Source organism: Notothenia rossii (genome assembly GCF_949606895.1).
Source record: "Notothenia rossii genome assembly, chromosome: 4".
NCBI lineage: Eukaryota > Metazoa > Chordata > Actinopteri > Perciformes > Nototheniidae > Notothenia > Notothenia rossii.
In genome coordinates this window covers 19,184,619-19,207,636 of record NC_136902.1, presented here as the reverse complement: position 1 = coordinate 19,207,636, position 23,018 = coordinate 19,184,619, and the positions used below count along the sequence as shown (strand labels likewise).

The 23,018-nt window shown below is 40.5% G+C and overlaps 3 protein-coding genes across 3 annotated transcripts in view; 1 reads left to right on the top strand and 2 right to left on the bottom strand.

Moving 5' to 3' along the window:
* The window catches only part of kcna2b (potassium voltage-gated channel, shaker-related subfamily, member 2b), a 105,872-nt gene extending 85,796 nt beyond the window's left edge, over positions 1 to 20,076 (bottom strand). Inside the window, exon 1 of the mRNA XM_079676647.1 lies at positions 19,955 to 20,076. The gene's annotated coding sequence lies outside the window, so the exon portion shown is untranslated. The remainder of the gene's footprint in view (positions 1 to 19,954) is intronic.
* The window catches only part of kcna10a (potassium voltage-gated channel, shaker-related subfamily, member 10a), a 136,170-nt gene that overhangs the window by 108,458 nt on the left and 4,694 nt on the right, over positions 1 to 23,018 (bottom strand). Inside the window, exon 2 of the mRNA XM_079676642.1 lies at positions 19,955 to 20,077. The gene's annotated coding sequence lies outside the window, so the exon portion shown is untranslated. The remainder of the gene's footprint in view (positions 1 to 19,954; positions 20,078 to 23,018) is intronic.
* Positions 84 to 22,636, top strand: ngfa (nerve growth factor a (beta polypeptide)). Its single transcript, XM_079676652.1, has 3 exons — positions 84 to 115; positions 19,953 to 20,060; positions 21,378 to 22,636. The coding sequence occupies exon 3, from the start codon at positions 21,389 to 21,391 to the stop codon at positions 22,262 to 22,264; it is 876 nt and encodes a 291-aa protein (XP_079532778.1). The 5' UTR covers positions 84 to 115; positions 19,953 to 20,060; positions 21,378 to 21,388; the 3' UTR covers positions 22,265 to 22,636.

The window sequence follows — 23,018 nt, the reverse complement described above, 5'->3', positions numbered from 1 at the left end:
TTAGAGATTGGGATAATTCTGCTCTTGGCCTGGAGAGAGTGAGGTGGAATATAAAATAGTTCATTTGAAAGATTTCACTCACTGGAGAGAGCAGAGAAGGAGCGTTAACAGGCTGGTGAGTTTGAACTTGTTCTTACACATGTTTATTTAAACAAGGAGTTCATGTCTTGAGAGTGTGTACATGTAAAGATGGGGGGGATACATAGACGTAAGGGAGAATCTCTCTTAGAAGTTTTTCTCATACCTGTCATCAAGTGAAAGTGGCGCGTCTGAATTAAGATTGGGCTCTGCAGCAGCCAGTCAAGTCCTCTGTTGGGGGAGAACATTGCTGCTGATTTCCACAAACAGCAGTAGTAAGAAAAAGTGGGTGATAAAAAATGTTTAAGTTGTGTTTGCTCGCGTGGTTCAACATTTGGACATTGTAGTTTTCCAGGTACAGATGGAGAGAGGGTATGGAAGAGGAGAGGGTGTAGAGAGAAAGAGAGAATAGGTGAGGATTAGAAAAAGGGGTTCTCCAAACTTCAATGGGAACCAGTCCTCTGTTCAGAAAACTCCTGGGACATCAGGTTACCTTCATTCTTTCCCTCTCCCCTTTTTTTTTTTCTATCTGTCTGTCTCTTCCTTCCCCTCTTTTTCAATCTGTCTTTCTCTCCGCTCATATTACACAACTCTTAAAGGACATGATGAGCTCTAATGTCCGTCACAAAGTGTGTTGCTAAGCTTGTCCGTGTGCCTGCCTCTTGCTGTGTGTAGCTGATCAATGTTTTACACACTCGATATCTATATTTGTGTGTTGTTGTGTGTGTACGCGTGTGTTCTAAACACAGACCTCATGCCTGCCACTCCTACCAGGGAATTCCTTTCGGGGTTTGACAGGGGAGGAATGTCACTGAGGGCCAACATTTAAGCACACAAACAAATATCACAACAGTTTTCACAAGTGTCCTATTGGTGCAGTCACCCGTTATACCTGTTGTGTTGATTCAATTTGACAATGAAAATGTACAAAAAAAGGTGTTGTTGGATGAAAGAAATACAGAAAAAGACAGCTTTTCACAGAAACACAATATGTGTACAGTACATAGAGTGCTTCTACAGCATTGTGTGTGTACATCTGTGTTTGATAAGAACAAGTATCAAAACTTATAGCGTGGGCCAGCGACTGAAGCGCTCCCAAGAGAAAGGTGCTCTGTCTGGTACAAATATAAATGTTCTAAATTGTTTACGAGCTTCAATTTTGCTGCCAGCGTGTGCCGGAGGGGAGCGGAGAGCGTTTTCATCACCTCTCTGTTGGTTCACAGAGGAAGTGGAGGGAGAAATCTGCAGCAGCCTGGCCATATATCTTACAGGACATCTCAAGAGATGCTGTAATTTTCTCCAAGTGGTTAGCATTTTGACTCAGGGTACAACTAAAATGAAAAAGCATATCTTTTTTTCTTTCATTGATCAGCTTTATGCCCCACACAATTATGTATAAGGAGAACATTATAGCATAAAGCCAATCAAAATGTTTCATTGTCACTGCTCCGTCATTGTTGATACAGTGACACTGACTGATAGCAAGCTGAAACAACTACAATAGAGTCATGAATGGTAAACCACACCAAATACACGTAACAATACGACTACCAGTTCATAAAGGAGATCAATGACATGTACCTTGTCTCAAACAAAGCAATTTCAAAAACAAAAAGAAAGCTAACTTTCCGATCGGATTTTGAAGGCTAGAAAAGAAGAGAGCTTTAAACCTCCAAAAAGTATTAATTTATTATTAACTAACATTCAACCAACTGCTTATCCCTGGGCTTGTCATCTACAATTTAGTCTGTCTGTTTACAATGTTGCTGCTGGCTCACTTGACCATCAATCATACATAATGACGCAGAAGCTTGCAGACTTGGCATTTGTTGCTTATATATAGCTTCAGTGGCTGTTTCTCCCTATTTTTTCAATATTCAAAGTTAAATATTAATTTAAATTAACATTATTGTAAATTGCAACATGGGTTGATATCTGTTACTTTGGTTAAAGATTCAAATGGAAATCTTCTATTAATTACGATATTTTCAGACAGATTAACTCCCAATGTCATTGCTAAAAACAGCTTAAGCCATTTCAACTGTGTGTGTGTGTGTGTGTGTGTGTGTGTGTGTGTGTGTGTGTGTGTGTGTGCGTGTGTTTGTGTGTGTGTGTGTGTGTGTGTGTGTGTGTGTGTGTGTGGCAGATGGACAGTGCTGTTTTCCCCTGCAGACAAAGATGTCTGTGATTATTCATGACCCTCTCAGGTTTCCCTTTGAAGCTGAATTACAGCTTTCCCTATGTTAGCACCTGTGTGTGCGTGTTCGTGTGTGTGTGTGTGTGTGTGTGTGTGTGTGTGTGTGTGTGTGTGTGTGTGTGTGTGTGTGTGTGTGTGTGTGTGTGTGTGTGTGTGTGTGTGTGTGTGTGTGTGTGTGTGTGTGTGTGTGTGTGTGTGTGTGTGTGTGTGTGTGTGTGTGTGTGTGTGTGTGTGTGTGTGTGTGTGTGTGTGTGTGTGTGTGTGTGTGTGTGTGTGTGTGTGTGAGAGAGTGTGTGAGAGATAAAGGGTAACACTTTACTATGTCAGGTAAATGTCACAAAATGTACTATTTAATACATTAAACTAACTGAATATTTACTAGGAATGCATCTATTTAAAGAACTTGCATAATAACATAACACTTTTGTAAAAACAACAATGCACCTGTGACAGTCTTGGTGTGAAACTTGAACTTGTTGTCCAGGATGAAAATGAACAGTGTTAATTTAATAAACCAAGAGAAGAATTATAAAAAATACCGGTTCAAAACAACCTATTACCTGGGTACAGGTAGCAATTATTGCATCAGTGGATGTCATTATATTTAATGTGAAGTGGCTCATCATCAAATTATGGAAGGATGTAGCTATTAACTTACAAATGCTCCTTTAATTAATGATTAAGACAAGCAGGGATGGTGTATACAATTTAAAAAGAGATATATTTATAGCACATTTATATTGGCTGGATGTACCTCGTCTGGTAACTGGTAGACCAGACAAAAAATGTTGGACTTCATCACAACCTATACTAGGCATCTTGGGATTGTTTTTTACCTTTTTGCTAAAGTTTGAACTCAAATTTTAATGGCATGCAATAAAGAAAATGCATTTTCAGAGATTTATGGGATTCATTTTCTACAGTACATTGATCAATTTTAACCCTACTTGTGTCACAAATTACCTTTGGCATTCAATTTTATATATCTGAGAAATACAATTTGTTGTGTGTTGTACAGAGAAGCCGACACATCATTCGATTTTAAGATGCATTTAGGATAAACTGCCATTTTGTTTGACGCTCATGAGACATGATATATCGCTATCATATCACCAGGTATGCAAATCTATTGAATAGTACTCAAATTATGACAGAAAGTAGAAGATCCACCCCTTAAAACACATAATAGATGGAGTGGTGTGAGCTGTCTAGACTGCAGTGTTGTATAGGACACCTGGGCAGGGGAGAGACTGTGACAGCACACCTGGACTGTGGATTTAACTGTCGCTACTTATCCTCCAAACTAACCCTTAAAGTCAGACAACAAACACAAACATCATTAAAATGGTCTATATGGTCCTGCATTGTTGGTCCTTTTACCAAAACAAAAACCATCCACGGTAACAAAAACGTTGTATTTGTTGGTCTACTGGATTATGTGTGTCGAAGCACACAAATATTTCCCTTCATAAAAATTAAGGAATGAGTATTTGTTGCATTATTCAGCCAGTTCATTATCTCCTCAGATAGTTAGTGAAAGGGTATGGACCAGGGAACATCCCATTACATTATGGAGCAGATCACTGATACATGCATCACTTCAGGTTTGCACTAACAATGTGTCCTTATGGTTTTAAATAATTTAGTTTTAGACCCAGAGGGCCAATTTGCATCGATACAATTATCAAAACTGAAACCCTTTAGTTAACATGCCATCTTTGGTTTTGTATTGTAATAGCTAAAGCATTATGGCAGTGTAAAGCATCAGCAAGTCTATCAAAATGGCACAAATATAATACATTGATTTACACGTATGGAGTGATGTGACATTATTTAATAATCATTTTTAAATTACATTATTAATGTTGACCTAGAAAACGGGATTTATAGTAATACAATGTGCTGAACAGTTCCAGGCCAAAATTCCTGGCTACCAACACACCCCCAGCCTTAGATCGACACGAGTACAACTATTGTTGCTCAAAGTGTCTGGGGCAGTTCCAGCTGGCAACAAAAACTGATTAAGGGTTTGTCACTCAGGAACATGAAGTCTGATGTCTTATCAGATCCCAAAGGCATGAGGCAGACTAGTCACAATATTCTTCTAGTCTTAGATAAAGTAGTTAGTAACCAATGGCCCCATAAAGGAAGATTGCCGTTCATATGAAAACTTATTCTCAGCAATAATTATTTACAATTCTACACAAGAAAAACAGTATATTGCATTTTTTTGCTCTCCATCCATGACTATCAGTTTAAGCCGCACCTAACTCTTAGACAGGTAGCAGCCAACAAAATAATACCACATTTGTTTTCAATACCACTTCCTAGAAAAGAACTTGCCAAGCAGAAGCTCATTAGGTAATATTATTTGTGTGCAAGTTGTGACTTTTCCTCTTGCTGTAAGGCGCTCTGTGCCAAAGCCACATGTCAATCCGGATACTTCAATCAAATTCATGAAAACATAACCCAAAAGAAATTAGCTTTCTTAACAGACCATCTTTTCAAACTTCATAACCAATTTTCTCCCATTATCTTATGTTATCCTACTAATTTCATGATTTTAAAAAAAGAACCAAACTATGAAAAAATAGCTTGAACATTCAAAACCGAGCTTCCGTGTTTGGTAGAAATAGGGAGACGATAACTCACGGGTGAAAACGTAAACCCAGACCCATGCTTTGGTTATCTTTTGGGTCGGTACAGCTGCAGTCTGTGAGAACATCTGGTGTAAAATGAACCAGCTAAAGTGTTCCATCTGAAGTCAATGGGAGAGGTAAGAGGTCAGAGTTCAGGTTCGGGGGTTACGTCTGTGTTTGTGGAGGAAAACTAAGATCTAGAGTTCGCAGCAGGTCAGGATCCTGAACCATGTGGCACAAGAGCGGAATGGAAAAATACGGAAATGTGACGTCCCCTCCAGAGTTACTTTCTGCAGTAATTCTCGTGGACGTTTCCTTTACAAACATCTTCTCAGAATGTTTGGGAGAAGATTCAATCAACAGAAATCACCGCGAACATTGTTTGACATTGGTAACTCACTGGATTTGAACATAAATGTTGGTCAGGCATGAGCAGACTATTTTGTCGCGGCACCTTTACCACATATGGACCTGGTTTTCAGCTCCTTTGCACTGTGCAAAATCAAGAATAAAAGACTTGTGTGTTTGGACTTCTCCATACATTGAAAACTGAATCAAAGACTGTTAATGCAAGCAAGCCTTTGTGTAGAAGAACTTATTTCCACAGGTGCTCCATCAAAGGGTTATGTTTGCCTGCGTCTGGCTGTTTCTATGTCTGCGCACATATGCGTCTGTGCACTGAATGTATATGCTTCCCAAAAATGACAACTAAATATGCAGACATGCCTGATCATTCCACTCTAAATGCCTCTATGACTTTCAGTTATGGCTCACGCTCCTCTCATGCATGTGCACGCAGACCAAACACACAGTAGCCGATAAATCACCAAATTACCAGGGCTAAAATAACAGTGTTGTGGTCTTAATCTGTTGACTCAGTGCACGTCTTGTTTTAAATTGATTCACCGGAACCCTTTCTCATGTTTGTGTGTGTTCGTGTGTACATTTGGATTAAAGTGATGACACCCTCTCACTCTCACTTTCCTTCCCCTTTATCCCGATTAGTAGGTTGACTACAACTTGTCTGGACATGAAACTCTGCCTCGTTGCCAACAACAGAGAACAAATACTTGATATTTTCAAATATTAAAATCAACTCCAAAGCCTCAAATAACGCACAATTAGCATTTGTTTTCAGATCCTTTGTTATGAATGTGTTTTTAGCTATACTCTAATCTGTTTTTACAAATCATCAAGAGATCAGATTTACTCCAACAAAGAAGACACAAAAGAAAAAGAAACATAAACCACACCAGCATTGGAGGAATGTGGTTCGTTCATGTACCGTATGAGCAATGTGCATGTGTTGGATACACATCAAACACACACACACACACACACACACACACACACACACACACACACAAAAACACGCCTTAGCCCCAAGGATACAAGTGAGGTCACGTATTATGCACTTATTCGGGTTATGCCGATTTGGGAATGCACAGCATGCAGGAGGATGATCCACTGACTAGTCTTAACAGATTGGTCACATAAACAATGGGCGGAAATTATTAACGCGTCATTATTTAGTTGTTCTAGCCATACAGGATCCTAAGAACTGCAGAGGCTTGAAGAACGTTACAAGCAGTTTTCTCAACTCTTCCTTCATACAATCAGTTTCATCTGTCATCAAGTTGTTTTTTGAGGATTAATTGCGTGTCAAGAGGAGTTTTGGGGAGGATGACGCTGTAGAAGCCACTCTGCCACTCTGCCACTCTATCTCTTTCACCATTACTCTGCTGACACGCTGAACATGGCATGCTGCTAACAGACAGAGGATGGGCCTGGGAGGTCCCACGCAGACAGGTGGTGGACATCAGCTAGAGGCTTAAAGAGTGGGAGGGACGCAGAGGTGGGGGGGGGGGGGGGGGGAAGATATGGACTGAGGGAGATAGGAGGCATTGAGAGACAGAAGCAGAGAGAGAGAGATGACAGAACAATGTGCAGACCACACAGAATAGAAAATGGCCGGGTCAAGTCTACAGGGAGATGGGTGAGACTGCAATCAAAGAAACACTGGGAGTGACGAAAAGATCACATTTGTGCAATCTTCAGAACAGTCCGGACAGTCTGTGTGTTAAGGGCCATCTACTGTATATACAGTGCAGGCTTTGTTTGAATCCCCGTATTCTTTTATCTTTGTTTTCATGCTTCAATTCTGTATGTCTGTGTTGTCTATTCATGACCATGCATTTTTAAAAAGGTACAATGAATTACTGGAGTGCTTCTCATGAACATGAAAACATGCTAATGTAATGCTGATGTCTTGCCATATTAGCATATATAAGCGCTGAGGTGTTAGTGCTAATCAGCACTAAACACAGAGTACAGCAGCTAAAGAATTGGTACATAGATTGAAAGATACTTCATAAAAAAAAAAACTAAAAACGAATTTGACATGGCACTACAGGAAACAGCTTTTTACTAGGATTCATCCATACAAGTCTGCAAACATTTGTATGCTGCTTTAACCAATAATGCTGAGATCGTTTAGTCTCAACCAACCAACAGACCAATACTGCTATCAACTGAGCATGGCAAAAAAACATCAACAAATCAACAAACTAAATTAGATTAATGAAAAGAGGCTGTCAGTTATGCATGATGGCTCTTTAAGGCCACATGCCAGCAAGATGTCGTCATGCGAATGAGGTCTTTACCCATGTTACTACTTCAGTATCCTGGAGTGAGATACTTAAACTCAACATGCTTCAAGAGGTGCCGTGCTGGCTGGCTGACTCTTCGCCCCCGGAGAGCCGGGCCAAAAGAAAATTGAATTAAGTTTAACAAATCAATTCCATGTTACACTAATTTAAAGTGGAAGGCTAAGCTCAATGCTAGCCTGCAGTCAGAGTACAGTGCCTCTCAAATACGACCTTCTCCTTTATGTTAAATAAAGCTCATCATCATCAACAGACACGTTGTTCTCTTTGATAATTACTCCTACCCACATTCAGATGTGAAGAATATGAACACGCTTATTGGTAGGGCATACTTTAATTGAAAGAAAACCGTACATGCATATCTTTAGGTCTGACGTAACATATACGCAGTTTGCGTCTGGGCCCACACCCATGCTCATGGCATCCAACGCGCAGCCAGGGGCGTAGCTGGGGGGGGGGAGGTTAGGATGATTCCAAGGGCCCAGCACTGGGGGGGGGGCCCAGAGAACACTATTATTATCTTTTTATTAATATGGTTTTATTATTATCCTAAAGTAAGTTAATGTAAATGACTCAAAAGTATAATTGCCTGTATTAAAAAAAAACGTCCCAAAAGAAACAAACAGGTGCTTGTTACTCTGTTTGACAGAATGAGCCCCCCTCCCTTCATTCATTGCATGGTATGGGCGCCTGAGCAATGGAGCAAGCGGAGCAGGTGCATCCCCACAATTGACCTTGGGGGAGCAAACGTGTGCTTTTGCACCCCCACTTTTTGATCATATGAAAAATATGACATTTCCCCCCCAATATATCACTGTAAACATAAGTGTGTAATTTCAATCGAATTAATAATACGCAATGAAAGAACTTGTGCTGATTATAGACACTTAATAGCGAGTTTTTAAGTTTCCAAAGATTGTGACCCCCCCCCCGCATTTCGCTCACAATGGTTTGATCAACTGCCTCCCACCCACAGCAGTCCTGATGCAGGTAGGCTGAGTGTAAATCCCCGCGAACAGTCTGTCATTGGTGGCAGACCTTTTCAGTAAGTTGTTCAAACAAAGAATATGTTAGACATGTCTTTACTTCTACCACTCAATACAATAAAACACATTTATAATCATCACCTTCTCTTCATTTTCGCTGCATTGAATTACAGGTCACTCTTTATGTTAGCTAGCGGTTAGCTGACGTTTGCTAGCTAGCTAGTAACATCAACCAGTGTGTGTGTGTTTGACTAGCTAGCTACCTGGTAGATCGAAGCCCATTAGAGTTTGAGTTTATTAGGATCCCCATTAGCTGTTGCATGACAACAACTAGTCTTCCTGGGGTCCACACAAAACATAAAACATTGCATTCGACAAGACTTTTACAGAACAGTAAATACAAAATAAAAAACTTTTCCGAAGTCCATTTTCCTTCAAGCATTGACTTTCATATTTTCCATCATATACCACTTATTTTCTGATTTCATTTCATTGGAAAGAAAATAATGATAATAAAATAAGAATAAAGTACTTATATCTATCTGCATTTACAGATGCCAGCCTTCAATTCTCTTAAGGTAGGCCTACAACTACCTGAAATGAAAATAAAAGAAGAATGAATTATAGAATGATAGAAGATAATATGATAAAAGCCCATCTCCTACTATAACTAACCTGCACACTGTGTGTGTGTGTGTGTGTGTGTGTGTGTGTGTGTGTGTGTGTGTGTGTGTGTGTGTGTGTGTGTGTGTGTGTGTGTGTGTGTGTGTGTGTGTGTGTGGCCAACCAGGTAGAACATGGCAGAAAAAATAAAAAATCATGTATTCAACCCAGTTCAGTGTATTCATACGTGTATTGCTCTCCTGTGTAGAATGATGTGGTGGTGACAGTGCAGACTCAGGGAGGAGGCAGAGAAGGAGAGAAAGAGACACAAGAGTTACAGGTAATGGAAATATCAGTCAGCTTAAAGTGTAGGATAACATAACAAATTAAGACACAAATACTTGGATAATATATTCCCCCCTCTCTCCCTTTCTTTACAGAGTAGCATAAAGATTGTGTATTCAAACCAGTTCAGTGTACTCATAAGTGTATTGCTCTCCTTAATGTAGAATGATGTGGTGACTGTGCAGACTCAGGGAGGAGGCAGAGGAAGTGAGAAAGAGACCTAGGATAACATCCCTAGTCAAAAAATGCTATAGGAATCTCTATACGTTTTTGGAACCCTATAGGAATCCTTTAGGATCCCATAGGATTTTGAGACAGTTCTGTGCTCTATATTGCAGGAAATTGCACGTACAGGTGTTCATTAAATTAAAACCATTCTGCCATGGAGGTGGTCGTGCCTGACCCACTCCAAACCACCCCTTGCCTGCCAGTTACTAATCTTGCACCCCCACTTTCAACTATAACTAGGCGGCACAGCAGTGCACCAGCAGCTTGCAGATTGAACAGACTGACAGGAAAATGTCCTCTACAGCTCATGAATCAGGAGCTCAGAAACGAAAGAAAAAACGTCAGCAAGAGGAAAATAATAAAAGAGGTCGACAGATAGTCACCAAGTATTTTCACAAGAAAGGTATTTATTCACAGAACTTGTTTTGAAGCCCATAACAGCTTAGCCAACATTTTGTGGCTGACGTTAGCTACCTGTTGCTATCAAAAATTAGATGAGTGTCGATGAGCCCAGTGAATTTGTATCCAGCAGAATAAATGGCCACATTTTTTTTAGCGTGCGCGCTAATGCGCACTCGCATGGATTGGGGGCCCACAAATAGATTCTTTCATGGGGCCCAGAATTTCCAGCTACGCCCCTGCGCGCAGCACAAATGGGGCATAATGGAAAAACTTGGGTGTTTGATTGAGCACATCTGTCTATTAACGCCCATGTTTTACTTCAAGTTGCGTAGCAAATTTACCTGAGTGACTCATTCACAACCGCTTTGTTTAGCTGCGTTGACAACATGCACATGAAAATCTGTAAGCTGAATTTATTTGAGGGTAAAATCTGATAAAGATGCATAGATGAGTCGAATTAGACTAAAGATGAATCATTCTGACATTACTCTGATCTTTATCAGAAAGACATCTAAGATGGATTTGACTACAGTGAGATGTCATCAGAAACATGCTTATAAAGAAATACTCTCCGGAGGATTAGTATCAACATGACTGAACCCCTGCATGGACAACATGGAAGACGCTTTCAAAGTTCCACTCTGGTGGATGCCCTGAGAGTAGATAATGCAACATGAGTTACAGCCCCTCTGAGACAGTTCGCTGTCTGCTCAAGGAGAACGGAGAGTAATGTTATTGAGATGAAAGACGCAGCAATACAAATGTTCATGTCTATTACTCCTCAACTCTTTGTAACTCCCTGAACCCTTAATACCTATTTTGTTCCCTGTCCTTGAACTCCTTTTCGTCTCCATTTCTGCCCCGAAACAACATTGTACTTCCTTTCTCTGATTCTTTGTATCACATGCTTCTTTATTTGCTAAATTCCCAAGACATCTTATTGCCCATCTGTACTTGCCTCTCCCTATCCCTTGATGTCTCTGAACCTTGTTCTCCATCCCTCTGTCTGCCTCTCTCTCAGTTGCCAGACAGGCATTCCTGCCTCTGGTCCTCCTCCTCTCACTGCTCCGCTGTGGGATGTTAGATTCTCACCAGGAAATGGGAGTTATTACCACGGCCATGCCAAAAGATTAACCACTTGTCATGAGAAGATTGTTGAATGTCAAGGTCATAAAAACTAGGGGTCTGGAAAACATGTTAATCATTGTGTTCATCCTGCCTTCAAGGCCTGGAGGACTGGACTCCCACGTCTGTTGGTCCAGTACAGGGACCGGGTGGGTTTACTGGGGATGGGCCCTGTTGTTAGGAGCAAAAAGGGGGGAGGGGGATTAGAATACCTTTACCGCTTACACAGCCACAGAGCTGGCAGTGGTCTTGCCCCATTGCCAGAAACCCTTTGCCAAGACCTTGGGTCCAAGAGTTCATTATGAGGACACATTGCAACAACGAAATTCATTATCTGTAAGGACTGTTTTTCAAAGTAGAATTAAAGAGCGACAGCGTTTTTGTTAGAAACAGTGTTATGGCGTATCATTATCGCAGAAACGTAACTCTTTGATTATTGTGTATTTGTTTTTTTCAGAGGGCTCTGCAGTGTTCAAATCAGGGTTTCCGTTAGCTGGTAATTACCGATTTTTAGCTGGTAAAATTGATTAAAAACCGGTAAATTCAAAATCTGCTGGTCAAAATGTCCGGTAATAATTAGGGATGCTCCGATCTATCGGTCGCCGGTCATTATCGGCCGATATTCACTGTTAATAGTTTTATCTGTGCTCTCTACAAAGGCCGATCAGGAGAGCTGGATCTGATCGATATGGACATAATCGCGAGTGAAGTATAACCGGACGTGAGAGAGAGATCAGATCAGCTGCTGAGTCTGACCAAGACACTCAGCTCTGATCACCTGAAGCCCCGCCCGCTGTTTAGCGAGCTGGATACTGACCGGCTGTCAGGAGAGAGAGAGAGAGAGAGAGAGAGAGAGAGAGAGAGAGAGAGAGAGAGAGAGAGAGAGAGAGAGAGAGAGAGAGAGAGAGAGAGAGAGAGAGAGAGAGAGAGAGAGAGAGAGGGGAAAAGAGAGGCTCCGTTTCTCACGTGTTATTATTCAAAGTTAATGTAAACTTTTGAATGTTTGTTTGAATGTAATAATTATGTTTGTTGTTTGTGGAATAATTTATTGAAAGATGAATCTGATCTGTTACGATTATAAACTGAAGCAATATAAAAATGAGCCCCATTAGCTGAGTTTTAAGCATCAGCATATCCGGTCCTAGTCCAGTAATTACCTGCTAACAGAAACTCTGCTACATAATTCTTATTATTATTATTATTATTATTATTATTATTATTATTGAAACATGACCGGTGTAGTGCCGAGAGATAGGGAGTCGGAGGCGGTGCAATGAAGGTGCAAAGTTGTCTTTATTCAAGAGCTGCAAGGGACATGTTGTCGGGTCGCAGCCCGGGAAGACAAGAGAGAGAGAAGAGAGGAGGACACAGTATATATACAGGAGGTACCGTCAACAAATGTGTCCGTGCGGAACCATACCCCCAGCCTGTAGTTCCTAGATTGAATTCTGTAATAGAGTGGTCACCACACCGGTAAGTTTCAAATTTGTTCGGTAAAATAAATTATGTCCGGACATTTGACCGGCAAGAAAAAATCCTAGCGGAAACCCTGGTTCAAATGTGTTGAACTTCGACAGTTTTAACTAAAAGATTATCGGAAATGGACAATGAAAGAAAAACGAAGGGATCTTCTGCTAGCAGTAAGGGTGGCACCATACTACAGCAAGGAGTCGTGGAGTTCCTAATGTCCTGCCAACAAACATGGAACATTAATTACCATACTATTAATGTCCAGTTTTATTTGCATTCAGAAAGAAACAGGCTTTATTTTGACTAAATAAGTTGTAATGCTCTTCTCAATCTAAATGCATAGCATACTGAGAGCTCAACTAATCATGAACATCTCAAGAAACGCTTGTATCTGCATTGAATAAGCTAGAAACCACATTATTAAACAAACAAGAAAAACAACAATGATATTCTTTGGTGTATAAAGACCTGCATTGTTTCAGTTTACAGTTTCTATTTGCTTCTCATCTCTTTCTTCCAAATGCAATTACTGGCGAATTTAGCTCTCAGCTAAAATGTTGTTTAGTTTGGACTCCTTTCACAAACAACACAAGGATTCAATCTCTCTATTATAATGAATCAACGTTCAACTTACTGTAGGACAATGTGTGACAACAAGGGAGAGGCTGGAGTTACATTGTAGTCATGTCTCTGCTTTGTCTCAAGATTGCAAATTAAAAAAAACTCGGGAACAAATATTGTGCCAAAAGCTGACTTAAAAAAAGGTTTTACCATATGTTGCATCATTCGTAGCTGAAGACATGAAAAGCTGAAAATCAAATAAGAAGCCAAGAGAGATACTATATATGCCAAGCTTGAAGCCTGTGGTTCATGAAACTGTGTCAGTATCTTGGACTGAAACAAGAGCCTTGCAACATCGAAGCGAAATGTAAACATAGTGTATGGTAACTTAAAAGTCAAATAGGCATTCTATTGCACTTATTGTGTGAGGTAAGTGGGACTGGTTTAGAAATGGTTAACATTCTGCTAAACTGTATTGGCACACCTTTGCTCAATTATTTTAGACATATTTCTCCTGGACAGTGTGCATTGTTAAAAAAAAAGAAAGTCGAACTGCTTTCAGTTTTCCAGCTCAAGGACAAATCCCTTCCACAGTCAAAATCCTAAAGTCTGTTTTTTTTGGCACGTTTTTATAGAACATATTTTTCAGCTTCTGAAGCAGTAGTCAATTATATGTAGCCAACAACACAAAAAATGAAACAAACAAGCACATAGTCTCAGACGGCCAAGTTGGAAGACATTGAGAAGTTTTTTTAGAATCAGAAAATGGTTATGTCATTTCCCCAAAACAGCAGGAAGAGATAGAAAGGATCCACAAGGGTAGTGCTCTGCACCTGCACACAGCTATATCTCAAGTGTTGAAATCGCTTATTGTTGTTAAACACAGAAACAGCCATGTATCCAGGCAGTTTCCTTCGGGCTTTAAACCGTTAGAGAAAAGAAGAACAAAGGAGAAGAAAAAAGGAAGAGCCAGGATAAATGAGAGACAGCCAGACAGGAAAAGAAAGTCAGAAAACAGCAGGATGAAGGACTATGGCTCGTTGCCAATCTCTGTTCATTTAAGTTTCCACTCGTGTTCTCCTATACTCTCAAGTTGCCTTGAACAGACACAAAAGCTTTTATTTTAACAAAGCTGATGGAGACAGACGTGTTAAATGGTGGTATATACATGAATTCCGACAGGCGCCCAGCATTATGTACCCTTTAAATCAAAACAAAAAATGAACTTTAAATGCAGACTGCTTGTCTCTAATGGCACCGTGTTCTTTTACGGTTTTATCGAACAATTGTTGTAAATGGTTGCTCATAAAACCTAATGCCACAGATTTCAGAGGTCTTGTTGGCAGCATGTTACTGAGCTGGAAAACATTCAGTAGATGAGTGAAGTGAAGTACCTATGTCTGTACGACTGCCAATATCAGCCGTTGAATAAAAGTTGAATAAAAGGTCAGTCTTTTGAAAGCTGCTTTCTTTTTAGAGAAAGTTGTAAACACATTTACCTGTGTGTAGTACACGCAAGGCATATTTTATTGCTGCACCCAGTAAACCCATCAAGATAATACAAGCTGATGTCCCATATGATGCACATATGTTCTGCTTTCTATATTATAGTGCCTGTTCAGTTCATACTACAAAAGGTTTGTACAGTCCATGTTCTTTTGTCATGCATATCTTTCATTATTTGCCATATTTATCAACGCACTGAGGATTCAAGTGCTTAAACAGGTTGTGTGTGCCTGTCACCCTTTTCCTGTGTCCTGAGGCCAGAGGAGCAGAGTTTACCGTTTGAAGTTTCCCTGATGAACAACAGGTGCTTTAGTCCTCACAGCAAATGTCTTTTAAATATGAGAAGATGGAACAGAACAGGGCAGACACTGATCTTTCCATCTCTGCTCCTCACATTACAACGGTCATATGTCTAACGTCTGATATTGTTCACTGCTAGTTTTTTTCCACCAGCCTGGAATAGAAGTCAGTGCAATTAAGAAACAAAAGGTGCAGAATCGTACCACTAGTGGCGCTTGTGCCTGTAACCAAAGTATTACTGTATGATGTGATATAGAGCAATTTGTCAAATGTGCCAACCTTACTTCGTTGCACAACACACATTTAGGAAGACTCAGTAATACGAGTGAGATTCGGACTTACATAAAAAGTACCAATCGTGCTTCTTTGCGTTTTTTGGTTTCCTATGTAATGCTGTTGCTGCTGAGACATAAAAATAGACGGACACGATGACAGAAAGTTAATTTCACACAAGATAAAATGCTAACCGCTGTGTGAGGTTTCACAGCGGAGCATTGTTTTAAATTGTCAACAATAAAAAAGGGCAATTGAACTGAAATACTGAAATGTTTAGCGTTAATGGTTGCAAAGAAAAAAAAGAATCGTTCTTAAATTGTTTTTTGTATCCCAACGTAGTACTTCATTGATGTCAGTTTAAATGTATCGAGGTGTTGTGTAACCTAAGCTTAATTATAAGCAGTGGGTTACTACAAACCTTTCAACACATTATCGTGGAAAACACCACACATACCCAGTGTTCACCTATTCTGACTGTTTGACCTGTACTTTGAGAAGTGTTTCCAAGAAAAGCCAGTCAGTCACACTGACAGCCTCTCAAGAACGTTTGGAGTATATCTTAATTGCACTTTTGACAGAAGCTGCATGACATCATTTTGCGTGACAAAAACTTGATTTATGACAGTATGTTGGCTTTAGTATTAATTTCACAAGGCTGATTGTCTAAACTTTGACGAGCAGATGTCTTTCTGTAGATGACAAGTTACGATTACAACGGCGGCTATACGAGGAAATGGAGGCTTTTCAATTACAAGTATGGCTCTGTAAAATAAAATTTAAAAAAAATTAGAAAAGGCATCTGATGCACATTTAAATCGTTTTTTACTTGAGTGTTTCATTTCAAGTAAGCCCTATCCAAAATGAAGACTTGTTTTCCTAAGACTGATCCATTTAAGTCACTAATTGTTTCCAAGCATTTATTAACGAGCATTCATTATACAAATTCTTTAGAAGAAATAAACATGCCTTCAAATATTTGGATGCGGTTAAAAGTAAAAAGAGAGCAAGTTGACCTGGCAGTCATCTCTCGTGATAATTATTTCTTTTGGATGACAGCAGGAGGAACTGCACTACACAGGCTTGACGAGAGACACAGAAACAGTGTTGACCTTTCTGTTTTCCTCTGCATCACCCTCTCTCCGTCTCCTTTCTCACCATCTCTTCAGCTGTCAGTCTCTCTTTCTCACCCCCTCATAATCTGATGTGGTTGTCATCGTCCCGAGAGAGGTGTGTGTTTGTTTGAGAAAACCGTTGACATGTCGTTCCTGCACATCTTTTAACAAGGACATGTATTTACTGACTGGTGTTTCACACTGATAGGAAGACACCTCTGCTAAATGTAAACTAACCTCTGATTGATGGTGAGCAACGCTGTCATAAACAGCTTACTTTTGGGCCCATCTGCCTTGTGGTCATTGTATCACAGTCAACACACCACACTGCAACCACATGCAGTCATTTGGCAGCTTTTAGGCCCCATGGTCTGATCAATGGAGAATCGTGAGCACTGGCACACCAAATGAAAATGTGTTATTAGCCAACTGCCTAGTCAGTACCAGTAAATATGTGGCTGGTCTCCACTGCCTTTGGGTAAGTAATGACTCTCCGTCTGAATGTGTTTTCCTGTCTTGCAGCCAAATTATTGTTTTTGCAGGTCACAACCTAGCAGCTGCATTACTTAGTCCTGCTTTCCATATACTTTCATCAGCTTTGGCAATCTTCTTGAACCAGGTGGTGCCATGCGGTGCCTCTAAATCTCATGCCATTGTTGCATTTGAAAGTGCCGAGTGATTCAATAGTGCTGGTTTTGATTTAATAGTTTGAGGAACCAGCCTATTGTGAGAAAGGGAACCTCCTCAGAGCAGGGGACGCTGCAGTCGGCCACATGAGGCCATTCTATGAATTCATTTCCCATAAACATCCTCCTTGATGAAAACATTATAAGCATGAATCATAAAAGGTTATTCATGAACTGCTTTGTTTAAACCAGTGTTTATTAATACAGTATGATGAGTGTATGTAAATATAAACCATATTGTCTCTGAAATTGCTGTGGTATTTGTAATCAGTGTTGGAATACCTTATATAATAATAGCTATTTTCTTATTCAAAGCATATGCCATGTGAGTTTGTGTGTCTTTTGTGCCTGGATACCCGAGAGGAAAAACAGCTTACTGTTATGTGCACATCAAAAAGTTCAGGGAGCCTCGAGTAGAACCCAGAGACTTCCTGTTTTATCAGTACCATATGGATTGCCTTTCCCAACACAGTTTGATATAGTATTTAGTTTCACATAAAATCTATTGCACCATTTCATCTAACATGGTATATTCAAGGAACAGTCAACACCCTGCAAATGTGGCCGAAATATAGTACTTTCATTGATGCTAGGACAACATTTCTGGAGTAGTAACCACAAAACCGTAACACAAACAAAAGCAGATCCTTGATTGGAGATCATCCAAACTCTGTTCACTAAAAAACACACAAACATTTAACAGGCATGTATGGCTCTGTATGTGTGCAACATGTGTGTTGTTTTGCATACAGTGCAGGGAGCAGAGTGAAAGCCAGACAGATGCTGATTCAGTTCTGAAGTAATCCCATAAGTCAGAGGTGCTTTCTAAACTGCTCTGACCCCTGTGCTCCTTCGCTGCAGTGTTTACGCTGGCTCCACTGGTATTAAACACAAGCCACATATTTTTAACATTAGGATCCTCTGGGCTCACCCCGGGCCATGTAAATAGTGAGCTGCCCGTCAGCCGGGATCAATCAACTCACTGCCTGTTTGGAGCAACTCCATATGTGTGTGAATGTGTAGGAGTGCACGTATATCATTGTGTTTATTAAAGCCAAAAGATATCACCAGTAGGGCAGCTTCTCAAAAGTCTCAAAAGATAGCTCTTTCCATCTGCCAAGATATTTTTGAGTGTTTTGCAGTTGCAATGCCAGCTGACCCTAAGGTATTCACAACTTTTATCAAGTAAATGTATTTATTTATAAATTTGTCAAAGTATTTAATAACAAGGTATTTCTTAAATGTTATTTACTGAAGTAAAAATGCATGACCTTTATCGGCAAATGGTATTCATTATGAATAACAACCACTTTTAGAGTCACAGACCATTATACAGTATGATGGATTATTTATTGCAAATAATCTATTAAATCCTATTAAATACAACAAATGTTGCCACATTTAATGTTGTGCCTCTGTGAGATGAGCACTTACAGGTTGATAATGCACCATATTAAAGCTCAGCATACAGTATGTACATTCTTAGTTTTCAGTCAAATACAAATTTCCCAGCTAGGCCTATGGGTATGTGTGTGAAAAGCTAAATTAGTACCACTGAAGAGAAATACTCCAAAAAATAAGAACAAGTTCCTCAAAAAGACAGTACTTGAGAAGTTAGACAAAGATTAACTCTCTACCACAGTCTTATATTTGTAGAAAACTGTGAGTCAAAAAACAGAAACCAAGGACTTCAGTACAGTGAAAAGTGTCTTGAAATGCTAAACCTCTCTCACGCATTGTAGTTGCTATTTGTAATGGGAACAGGACCACTGACATCTCTCAGCTGCTTGACAGTTGTCGTTGAATTCTGGTATATGCAGTCAACACTGACCTCTTCTGGTTATTATGTGCAACACTGCAAGGATTTCAATACAATTAATTTGTCTATAAAAAGGCATGTTGGCCACAAAAAGGATTGACTAAAAACAAGAATGTTTCATTTTTGAAAATATGAACATGAATAACCTAACTATGATTAATAGCCAACCAGGACGCTTATTCTCTCAAAACAAGGTTGTTAAATAAACATGTTGAGCTAAAATGTTACAACATCAATAAAACTTTGTGGTATTCTAACAACGTACTTAGCAAAGTGGGTTTTTACAGAATGCTGCAGATAAGTCACAAATACACAGCAGTTTCAACACCCCTGAGTGACCTGCTGAGTGTTTGTGTGCGAGGGGCTGTATTCATAAACATTTCAACATCCAAGCACGCCACATGTTCATACAAACAAAATGATATGTATTACAACATTTGCATGTATGGCAAGAAATCCATTGTTTGCATTTGTGTGAGTTTATGCGGGCATGTGTTCACATAACTCATTAAAGATGCATGTTGGAGTGGTTTATGCTCAAAATACATTATGTAATATCTAATGAGGTGTCAAATGCCGCACATTCCAATGTGTGGCAAGTCTAAGCTCTAAGAGTTAAACATGGTGAACGAGGGTGTGTACTTTGCATGAGATAAGACCAGATAATGGTAAGCTGTGTATGTCTGTGAGAGCAGGGATGTCAAGGGGAGGGGAGGAGAGTTTTACTTGCACTATTTTACTACTTGTTGAAACTGAACTGTATGTCAGTCGAAAAGAGGAACACTATGTCCAATGAGCCATCTTACAAAAAGTGGATAGTTCCATTTAGTTCTCTTCTGTCAGTACCTGTAACCAGTTTAATCAAATATTAGCTACAACACTACATATATGAAAACCTGAGGTTCATTCCATATGTTTACTTTAACTATTTGGTCTTTATGTGTGTGTTACAGACCTGTTGTTCAGGGGTTCCAGATGGCAGGCGTGAGGGGCCCGGCCTGCACTGGAGTCTGGCTTTAGAGTCCACAGGGGCTCCCACTTCAACTGGACACATTCCACAGGTACACAACACTCATCACTGCAACACACAACACAAGACATGTTCAAATTTGAGGACCAAATTCGTTGTGATGGTAAAATTCGTCTCAACAGTTTCATTCTCAACAATTCTCAAGTTGACCAACTCACTTCGATTTGGCAGAAAATACTCTTAAGGGAGCTTTGAAGGACATATGATTCTGCTGAGAGAGCTAATAAAAGTTAGGAAAGTAGGAGGTCTGCTCAGGTTTTAGCTAAATATCATGTAGGAGGTGACGGTAGCAGGCATCAAAAAACACCAGCCAATAAACCACTCCAAATCAAAACCGTGCCAAAAACAGTTGAGACCCTGCAGAAATAATGATTTCGCATATTTTCAGACATTACCAACAAAGGGAAAAAAACAAGACAACACACACAACAACAACGCAAATAAATACACATGCATTGCAAATAAATGCAAAGATTGCAATAAAGATTTCAAATGTAAAACACAGCTGCTGCTGCTGCTGCTGCAGCAGCATAGAAAAACAGCAAGAGGAACAACAACCCCTGTAAGCATTCAGAAGCCATAATGCTACATGCCAATAATTCATTCATTCATGAAAAATGTGTTTTTTAAGCAACAGCACAGCAGCCCTGGTCAACCGCCAACAACATTGCAGCCGATTCTTAATGGCATTACCAAGAAAACACAACCAGAGTAAAAACATGTCACCAATGAATATGACAACAAACAACACAGCAGCAGGTAGCCGAATTAGCTCAGGGCCCGGTAATGGTGAGTCGACATCCGGTGTTGAGTCCCCCGGCAGAGTGGTCTCATTCCAACAGTAAACACAGGAACACTTTTTGAAGGCTGGTCAGCTATTACTCGTGGAGCAACGCCATTTTTTATGCTTAAATCAAGTTATCCGAAACGAGAAGCAGGACAGTGCTCGGCCATGAACAAACCAGCAGCAATTGATTAGTGACAGACCATAAGGCCCCGCGCTGCACACCTGCATGTATAAGATTGGACGATAGGCTACTAACCTGTCTATGAATGAGCCAATCAGTGTTAAGCATTTTACAAACCCATGATGCCAATCAGCCAATTCAAACCGACTTCCATACGTATCATTAAGCAATGTTAAATACCAATACGGTTTTAAGAACCCTAATATATTCCATTAAATTGTCTTAAAAAAGTTAAATGGCAAATCTTCTTGTAACCTTATGTGAATTGTGTCTCCAGAAAATGTCTGATATTCTTAATTGTTTCTTGGACAATAGCCCATATACCAAGCATGATATTTAAGCCATATTCCTAAACTTTCTCCTTCTCTTGTCGGCCTCAGGACGTTTGCCCATGAGGTCGTCATCACTGGTCCTGCTCCTCCTGATTGGCGTCCAGGCTGTACAGACCATGGGAGGTGGATTTGCCCGGTGCGCCGAGGCAGCCAACCACAAAGTAGGACAGCAGACTGCAGCCAATCACAGAGCAGGACAGCAGCAGACAGCAATGGGGGACCACCTTTCTGAACACCATTCTCCACAGGAGCATCAAAGGACCAACCATCACAGGACCAAGAGGCCCCATCGAGCAGCTTCACACGCCCAGGATAGAAGCCCTGTCAATGGGCACTCTACATTGGATTCCCCCACTGAGCCCTCCATCCCAGTGGTGGACCCAAAGCTCTTCTCCAAAAGACGTTACCGCCCCTCTCCCCGTGTTGTCTTCAGCGAGGTGGCCCCATCCCATGATGCTCTTGAAGGTGAGGGCTATGACATTGAAGGGGTGAGGGGGATGAGGGTGCGGCGCAGAGCAGGGTCGCACACCATGCACCGAGGAGAGTACTCAGTATGTGACAGCATAAATACCTGGGTGGGCAACCTCACAAAAGCCACAGATATTGCTGAAAAAGAGGTGATAGTGCTGCCCAACGTTACAATCAACAATGTGGTGAAGAAACAGTTCTTCTATATGACCACCTGCCGATCCCCCACGCACAGAGGCCCTGGGACTCCAAAAGGGGGAAGGCCAGGGATACGGGGTGGAAAACAGGGCAAATCAGGCAACTTGGGCTGTCGGGGCATCGACAGTCGCCACTGGAACTCCTACTGCACCAATACACACATATTCGTAAGCGCCCTGACCATCTACCAGGAACGGACAGCCTGGCGTTTCATTCGCATCAACGCAGCATGTGTGTGTGTTCTCAGCCGGAAGTCTTGGGCCGGATGAATGGGACACAGACTGGGGAGAACGACTGCTGACAACCAAACTATGAACCAAGCACACACATTTCTACTAAACAGCCACTGCAGCTTTATTGCCAATACTGTAATCCTCTCCCCCACCTCCATACATACAAAAACACACTTACACAAACACAAGCAGCTTTATCTATCCAACCCCTTGGCCCCTGACCCTACCTCAGTACAAGAAGTCCTGGTTGTTTTAAGTTATGAGGACTGCATGTCATATTTATGGTTTATACAGTCAAATATGAAAATATATACATATGTGTATATATACAAAATGAATTAAAGCTTTTAATGTTGTTGTTGTTATCGATGTTGTGTTGTTCATGCTGTTATTTATTAAACACCTCAGTACTTGCCTGGTTTCTTTTGTCAGTTAGTAGTGTTGATGTCTTTTATCAATATTTTTGATATTAACAGTTCATGAAATTGTAATGTGAAATGTAAACGAGGTTGTCGTAGTGAGACACTCGCAGAGAGTTATCACCCAGCTCGGCTGTTCCGTCCAACTTTCAGTGGTTTTTTCAGTTATTTTACTACATTGTTATAATTGTAATGATGTGCAACTTTTCTGTTTTGCTTCGACAGTCTCACCTCTTTTCTCGATGCTGTGTCCAAATGCAACAGTCAGCTGTTTTTAGTGAATCACCAGTGTCTGGTAGCTCCTCGGCAACAAACAGTATAACCAAAGTAGCCCTAGCTGGTGAACATAGAGAAGCATTTAGCAGTTAAAT

Bases quoted from the DNA above. Each gene is read 5' to 3' on its own strand.
- ngfa (XM_079676652.1), top strand. From the start codon at position 21,389: ATGAGGTCGTCATCACTGGTCCTGCTCCTCCTGATTGGCGTCCAGGCT.